Source organism: Phalaenopsis equestris, unplaced genomic scaffold (assembly GCF_001263595.1).
Source record: "Phalaenopsis equestris unplaced genomic scaffold, ASM126359v1 Scaffold215404, whole genome shotgun sequence".
NCBI classification, from domain to species: Eukaryota; Viridiplantae; Streptophyta; class Magnoliopsida; order Asparagales; family Orchidaceae; genus Phalaenopsis; species Phalaenopsis equestris.
This window is the reverse complement of record NW_018234107.1, coordinates 424053-432586: the sequence shown is the minus strand read 5'-3', so window position 1 is coordinate 432586 and position 8534 is coordinate 424053. Positions and strand designations below refer to the sequence as shown.

The 8534-nt window shown below is 32.6% G+C and overlaps 1 protein-coding gene across 2 annotated transcripts; it reads right to left on the bottom strand.

Annotated features, from left to right (window-relative positions):
• Positions 1-3615: 3615 nt before the first annotated feature.
• LOC110037117 (alpha-humulene synthase-like) lies at positions 3616-7781 on the bottom strand. 2 transcript variants are annotated; one of them, XM_020741699.1, is made up of 7 exons: positions 7545-7781; positions 5766-6015; positions 5287-5659; positions 4895-5113; positions 4645-4783; positions 4324-4572; positions 3616-4187 (listed from the first exon to the last, which is right to left on the bottom strand). In XM_020741699.1, the coding sequence occupies exons 1-7, from the start codon at positions 7671-7673 to the stop codon at positions 3891-3893; spliced, it is 1656 nt and encodes a 551-aa protein (XP_020597358.1). In that variant the 5' UTR covers positions 7674-7781; the 3' UTR covers positions 3616-3890. The 2 variants fall into 2 exon arrangements, with proteins under 2 accessions (XP_020597358.1, XP_020597359.1); XM_020741700.1 differs by having other exon boundaries at positions 3728-4187; positions 7551-7781.
• Between the last annotated feature and the right edge of the window lie 753 nt (positions 7782-8534).

The following is an 8534-nucleotide window of genomic DNA, read 5'->3' as shown; positions in this document are numbered from 1 at the left end:
TACCCAACCCCTACCCCCAACCCTACTCCTACCCCCATACCCACCCTGTCTATAATGGTATGAGTTTAGCAGAGGCCAAAGCTGCATCTATTAGATAGGAATCAACCAGTAGTAGTTATCAAATTGAGCCTTCCAAGAGCACACAAGTTTTTTTTGAGATAATGATATTAATCCTTTCATTTTATATTTTAATTTAAAAGATAACTAACTAGTTTCTGTTTTCAAGTTCTACCTACCACTACAGGTTATTTGCACAATTAAGGATATCATCTAGAGTAAGTACAACTCAGCATACTTGTTTTGGAAGGAGAGCCCAGTGACAATTTAGGATATTTGGTTTCAGGATTTTATAGTATATATTATTCAAAATAATTTTAAGTTATATTTTTATATTTATCAATCTAATATAATCCCTGTAATTTTATAAAAAAAAGTTCTTATGGTGCCCTGAGCATGAAGCATACATCTAGTGCAACTTTGAGGGCAAGTGAAACGACTACCTACGAAACTTGTTCGGTGATAATAAAAAATTTAGACAGTGTCTTTTGTGGCTCGGAGAGGATATTTTTGCCTCACTACTCAAGGCCTGAGATTCTTTGGAATATGAAAAGAAGCGGGAGCAAGCAAAGCAGAATAGGCGCTCAGACTGAGGAGGCATGGGAGCCTACAAATACAATGGCGGGCATTCCCACACACAAAATACAAGTGGAGATTGGTAAGATTTTATTTCTACTATAATTTCACTATAAATAAAATATATATTCCAATAATTTAATTACATTAACAGACAATGGAGTTGTGACGAGAGCCCTTTGCTGTCGATGTACATGGGCACACACATAAAAGGTAGAAGGACCAGTCGTGAATTGAAGACAAATCCCAGGCGACAATGATAATTCACGAGAAAAATAATTTTTTTTGTTTATTCACACTATAAGTTTATTTATGTGTTTTTTTTGTAAGAAAAATTCTAGCAGCTAAAAGTGAACTTATCCTAGGCTTCGGGTATTTTTAATATCTGACATCGTGTGGATCTGAAAATGATGTGGAGGGAGGCTATCGAAAGGAAGAAAGGGAGAGTACGGTCTAAGGTCTCAAACATTCACCTACGACACTCGACCCTCCATCAGTGCATCTACGACATCTACTTCTACCTCATAAAATAAGGAGGTTCTAAGCATTTTATCGCTTTCATTATCGAGATGGAGCCATGCTTTAATCAGATGAGATCAGAGGTAGAGGCCACTATAGAGGCCAAGTTGAAGGTGGATTTGGATGCATTCCTAAGTTAGTTGAAACATCAGAGGAAGCACCAATTGGATGAGGAGGACCATGATGATGAGTGGATGAGGTCGGAGATGGAGGCCATTATGGAGGCCCGAATCGATCAGATGAGGTCCGGGTTGGATGCAACTTCGGAGGCAAAGATGAAAGTGGAGTTAAATGTGTTTCAACATTAGGCAAAGCAACGGAGGAAGCAATAATTGGATGAGGAAGGCTATGATAATGAAGGATGAGGACGATTAGTGGGGTCTTTTTTACATTTGTATATTTTTTTTTAAAAAATTTTTGTGATATTCTCTTATTGAACACTTATGAATATGTGTTTACTTAAATGCATTTTATTTAGTTTTTTTATCCAATTGTAAAATTTACTATTGCAATTTTACTCTGTCAAATGTTTGGATTGGTTAAAATGTGTTGTCGTTGTTGCATTTTTTATGTGCATCAATTTCAAGAATAGAAATTGTAACAATCGAAGAGGAAGTTTATATTTCTTATGCTACAAGTTATTGATGGCTTACTGTCGGTTTCCTGATGATACATTGAGCAGTTTTCTTGAACTCTAATGTATTAAACCATCGATTATATTGTCATTGCCTTGCTGATGAGAAACTGATGGTCTAACTTTGATATAAACAGACATATAACTTACGAACCACATGTCAATTAATTTACTGACGAACACCAACAATAACTGACGGATTCTACTGTGTCTGAATAATGATGACTGCTGCACTTAACTGATTGATTAACCATCTTTTATTTTTGATGGTTAGCCCATCGATAATCAGAAGTTAAAAATAGCCAACGACTGGCACATGTTTATTGAGCTATTTAAAAATGATGATCTAAATTGGTCGAAAACCTTTCCAAAATAAAAGTCATTGAAATGATCGTCGGTTTTAAAATTACTGGCAAACATTTTTGCTACAATCTATAAACAATCAGCTAACCATAAAAAATGTTGTAACTGATGAATTATTCGGTAATAACCGAAAAAATATGACGATACAATATTGGTTAAATTACTATCATTTTCAGAGAGTTCTAGAAAGTAAAAGTGTTGATATAACTTATACTCGATTCATTAACATATGTATACTAGAGCCATTACTTGTTATTAAATAGAAGAAATGATTAACAATGTATTTTCATATTTCAATTGGATTACATCAAGGATTGACTTTACTCCCACATCTTTTTTCCTTAGTTATGAATGGTCTTTATAAGTACTTACAGAAAAATGTACATTGATGTATGAATTTTTTAGTAGTAGATCTAGTAGTGAAGTTTTAACAATAGATGATCAAAGATTTAAAAGGTAAAAGGAGTCACTGTTTTAGAAATCTCAGGTTTATTGTTCAAAGTTATGGTAAAATAGATGGGGATGATGCTAGTAGAATTCAATTTGGATGGCTGAAGTGGAGGAATGTATCTGTTTCAGGCTTATTGTGTGATAGAAATATACTGCTTAGACTTAAAGAAAAATGTTATAAGTTGGTAGTGAAACCTGTAATGTTCTATGGAGCAGAATGTTGGTGTATAAAAAAGAAGCATAAAACTAAGTGTTGTTGAGATGAGAAGGCTTAGGTGGATGAGTGGCTTTACACTTAAGGGTAAATGTGAAAATAATATATCCATGAAAGGGTTGGCACAACTCAATGGCAAATATGATTTGGCGTCATCTTAGATGGCTTGATCACATTAAAAGTCAACCATCTAATGGTCCGATAAGGAGAGTAGATGTTTTAGATTCGACTTATGTTAAAAAAGGTAGAATTTGAACTTAAAATAATTGGGCATGTTTTATAGAAATAATTATTTTAGAATTAAATAAAAATAGTACACTCAATAATCCACAAAGAAGAAAAATGATTCATGTAGCCTACCCAACACAAAGAGAAAACGGTTGGTTGTTGTTGTGGATAGAATTTTATAAAAATAATATGAATATCCAATGAAATCATTATCATTATGTGTGATAGATACACCTAATAATTTTTACATTTATAAATTTTCATTCCTTAACAAGTTTAAGCCACAATGCGCTACGTACAAAGATAAGGAAGTTTTTGAAAGTTTTTCTGGAAGGATTTCCATATAAGAAATTTATTTTTTTCTATTTAATCAATTATTTACAATATACATCATAGATTCTTCTTCTTCATAGGAATCATTGCTACACAACACAATTTATATATAGGCATAATTCAAAACTAGGATTTCTGCAAAAACAAAACGTAAAAAAAAAAAAAACTCTTTTATTTCTTCCAACTAATTAGTTGGCATTTTAGTTACTCACACTCAATTTATAAGCTTTCTATCATACAAGAAAAACGTGTACCGAAATTATTTATCCTATTAAGGTGAATCCGTGATGTGATATATCACTCATGGAGGAAGAATAACCAAAAATGTAAAAGCTAGCTTTCATACAAATTTCTTGGCAAATGAGACAATAAAAATCATCAATAGGGCTTAACAATTACTATCAAAGGCTAAACATATTACATACTTCAACTCTAAATAACATTGAACTGTCCTTGCACTGAAAAGTAAAATGCTCGAGGGATTTCTAAAGAATAATAAAAGATGTTATGTGTAGCCTATAAATCTAACTCAACTGTCTCAACCAGCACGTCCATGATATAATCTTTCATAATCGTGTTAGAGTTGGTATAATGGTCTTTATCTTTGTAAACCAACACATTAAAGTTAGTAATGTTTATGATTGTTTGAATTAAAGCTATTGAAATGGTTGAAAACATGAACTCTCTATTTATTATTTTCCATCCTTCCTCTACCATCTCCATAAGCTTCATGCGTGCTTCTTCCTTGGAGCTTTTGTGCTCAACCATATAACATTGGACAGTTGAAGCAACTTGTCCCTTACTTTGGTCAAACTGATATATTGAAAAAATATATTAAAATCCATGTTATGATCAATCAACCTTCATATATATAAATATATAAAGAAAGAGAGAGAGAGAGAGAGAAAGAGAGAGAGAGAGAGAGAGATGGGTTGACTTAATAGGTTACCTCACATGAGGCAAGGTCATTCATAACTCTACCAATCAAAGAACTAGATGTCATTATTGCAGGCATACTTGTTACCCATTCAAACAAATTCTCTGGAATGTCCTCTCTCATGGCCATATATGATGCACATGAGATAACAGAATGCCCAGCTGTAGCAAGGGAAGCCTTTAGTTGATCTTTTAGTTTGGGCACATATAATTCACTAGACCACTTAGCTTCTTCATAATATGCTTGAGCCATCTTTTTAATCTGACATTAAAACCTTCAATTACTAAGAATTTGTAGCAAATAACTTCAATGAAGTTTTCATAAAATTGTTACCTCTTCTATAAGGTATTGTACCCGAAAGGAATATTGCTCTTGTTCTAGCTCTCTTTCAAATTCATTGATGGTTTTGTGAAATGCTAGGAAGCATGGTTGCATGTATTTGGGCAACATGCTAACAGCTTCAATTTCCCAACTGCAATAAGATTTGCAATCAAGATTAAATAAACTGCACAACGAATTAACTCCTGTAATTTAATCAAAATGGTGAATGTTTAATGAAAGAGAATTTCATATTCCACTATACCTCTTGATTACATTGGTAAAAAGCTCAAGCTCTTCAACGGTCCCATAATTATCATAAATATCATCCGTAAGAGAAAGTAGTGCCAGCAACTTTGTCAGCATGTTTCTTACACGTGATAAGAATGGCTCATGGTGCACCGAAATTAACCAAAACGATAACTCTACTATTCTATCCCGTGAGAATGGAAAACACTTCGCCAAACCTAAATCTTTCCACCATCTGCAGGTCCACAAGATATTCAAATCGTAAAATGGAAATTATAAAACCCATAAGACAAAGCAAGTGCGCCATTTGTTCTTTCAAGTCAATATAGTTTAACAACATACTTAACGCTTCCGCTTCGGCATTAGTAGCTTCCTATTTGAATGTTGATGTGGTATACAAAAACTTACATGGATAAACTCCTAACTTCCTCTTGATAGAGAGTTTGCAATATAAAGAAGTCCAATTTAGCGAAATCGAGCAACAGTTTATTGAACAAGCTATCGTTTTTATAGATTGACAAGTAAAGCTTGGTCCTTGGCCGATCTACTCTTCTGACCAATGGCACATCCAAAGCCGCTGAAACCATCATTGCCAAATGCTTTTCCAAATTGCATAAAGATGTTTTGAGTAAAGGTTTTGAGAATATTTTTGCTTTATCCAATATTTCTTCACCGGGCAAAGAAAGATAAGCTGCCTCATATAAGCTTAGTAAGGCATTTACATTGGAGCTAAGTGAACACCTGAATTCTCCTTTCTCCTCACAAAACTTTTCAAACACATCTGCACCGATGAAAAATATCATCTTATTTCATGTAAAATTTAGTAATTGTAACCCACATTTGGGAATAAGGTAAGATTTTAACGTATGAATAAAAATGAGGCTTACCACAGGATATGTAGTATCTTTGCTGCCTCAAAATTCGAAAGTGGAGAGCTACTGCGTATAAATCATTGCTGTCAAAGTATGTATTATGAATTCTGAGTAATTGTTCGTTGATTTCTTTTTCAAAATGATATGCTACTCCGAGACGTTGGATTCTGTCAATTAGCTCGAGCGATTGCAAGGTATCAGTGGCATCCACGAGCATTTTCCTTACCTCGGTCTTCAGCTCATCATTTCGAAGCTTTACAAATGCCTTCAAAATAATCAAATAAAAAGGATTTGCTTCAAAACAGATTTGAAAAGTGATACAAATTAATCGAGGATAAAGTGCTGGTTATTTACTTACACAATGAGAAAAAGGATTCATGTAGCCGACCCCACGTAGTGGGATTAAGGCTTTGTTGTTGTTGTTGTTGTTGTAAAGTGCTGGTTATTGTTCTTACCCCTTGAAATCAGTTCTAGAGAAAGGTTGGATGGGCTCTAAATATATAATTTTAAGAGATCCATTCTAAAATCAATTTTTGAAGATAAAGTGTGTTTCCATTTACTTATTTGTATTTATATACCATAGCCCAATATCATTTCTAATTTACTGAAAGAAAAATTATATAGAATTATGAAAGTTGTTATCAATAAAATCAAAATATACATTTTTAAGTCAACTCTTTAGATAATATACGAATGACAAATAGATAATATATATTTTCACATATTGTTGCCCGCCATCGTCCTTCATGCAATTTTCTGTTGAAGCTCGCTTAAAAAAGCACGCTGTAAACAGGCCAATTTTAATTTTGAGACAGTAACTCAACATCTTCTCTGACTGGAATTGTTTTTTAAAGCTGGTGGCATGTTCAGCTAGAATTCGCTTCCCCGTCTTTAGCTTAAGTCCAACATTCACACATATGCTCAAACGTAGCTTTCCTTAATATTTTATTTAATTGTATTTAACTGACTGCCTGACTTCTCATGTTAATAACTTGCTTTTCAAATATCTGCTATTAATAAATTTCAAGTCATAAAAAATTGTATGAACTATTTATAATAAATAAATAATATGTAACTCACGCGAAAATTTAATTTGTAATATATAAATAATATGCAACTGACGAGCAAATTTTCTTGAAATCTTATAAAAATAAATAAATACCGAACACATTTGTCAATTAAAATAAATAAATTAAGAAGAAAAGGATTGCTTCATAACATCATATAACTACTCATTATTTGTGAATTCATTAATCAGAAAAAATTTAGAAGGTAAAAAGTAAATCTTATATGAAAGCATTACCAACTCTTTTGTATACTGACCAACCAAAAGATTCCTAATTCACCGTCCAATTCTAATCGTACGGTGCATTCTGCATTTTGCATTTTGAATTTTTCTAGATGTATCATCCAGTTTATAATTATGCTAACGAAAATAAAAATACAATATATATTTTGAATAGCATTTATAATGCAATGTTTGATTGGCTAAAATTTGATGAAAATTTCATAAACATTTGATACAGAATGAAAAAAAATAAAGATTCATGGATGTAGTTGAGTTGGAATATTAACTCATTTTATAATTGATTTGATCTGAAATAGCATATTACATCTCTCTTAATATCAAAACATTGAGTTCATTTCATATAATAAACATATTTCATAAAAATAAAAAAATAAAAAAGTAAATAAATATGTTTCATAAAAGACAAATTATTCATCCTATGAAAGTTGGTGGATTTACTAGTGATTTACATGTCAAATATCAAGGAATTTAGAAGTTCGTAATACCATTACCAGCTTTTCTTGTGAGACGGGGGGATTTTTTATGAAAAAGTCTTCCCAAATACTTGGATGATAATCAACAGATTGGCGTTCAACTTCCTCAAGTCCGAGCTGGGAAGATGGCTGAATCTCCATTACAGAATTTCTTATGGAAATTTAAGTAGAGGAAAAGAGAAGTGAATATGGCGGTGGAAGCTATAATTTGCTTTAGATCAGCTATTTATAATAAATTTGTTGCCGACAGAAGTCTAAAAAGCTGGAGAAAATATTACGTTACAAGTTAACTCATATTTAAATGTGACCCATGTTCTCGCCTAAAAAATAAAGAGGTTTGAGGTCCATTCCTATCATGGAGTACAACGTAGTTGTACAAAAGTTTTTCTTCATTACAACCTTGTACTCTATGGCTTTCCTATGAAATTATTTATTTGAATATTTTTTATTTAGTACAATATTTTAGAAGAAATGAGATGGAGAGTGTCAATTGGGAACTTGCTTACCACCTAAAATAATTATATTTATTTATGTAACTACTAATTTATTACTTACAAACCAAACCACCGAAAATTCAACTTTATCTTTTGTTTTTTTCTGTTTTTTGGGTCCACCTCAATCAAACCGACCAAATTAGGTCCGGGAGAGCACAATCAATCAATCAAATTTAGCTCCCGAAAGCTACATTCAACAACCAGTTATAAACCATTTATAAACTTGTCGTGAAACACGGACCACGATGGCATCACAGAAGCTTTAAATAATGGAATAACTTTTTTGGAAGTTCGTAATTACATTACCAGCTTTTTTGGTGAGACGGGGGGATTTTTTGTGAAAAAGTTCCCAAATACTTATGATAATCAACAGATTGGAGTTCAACTTCCTCAAGTCCGAGCTGGGAAGATAGCTGAATCTCCATTACAGAACTCTATATTTCTCATGGAAATTTAAGTAGAGGAAGAGAAAAGTGAATATGGCGGTGGAAGCTATAATTTTCTTTAG

Excerpts from the sequence above, each read along its gene's own strand:
- LOC110037117 (XM_020741699.1), bottom strand. The coding sequence starts at position 7,673 with ATGGAGATTCAGCCATCTTCCCAGCTCGGACTTGAGGAAGTTGAACGC. Across the intron at positions 6,016-7,544 it reads CACAAGAAAAGCTGGTAATG|GCATTTGTAAAGCTTCGAAA; the intron begins GTATTACGAACT and ends ATTATTTTGAAG. Across the intron at positions 5,660-5,765 it reads AAGATACTACATATCCTGTG|ATGTGTTTGAAAAGTTTTGT; the intron begins GTAAGCCTCATT and ends TCATCGGTGCAG.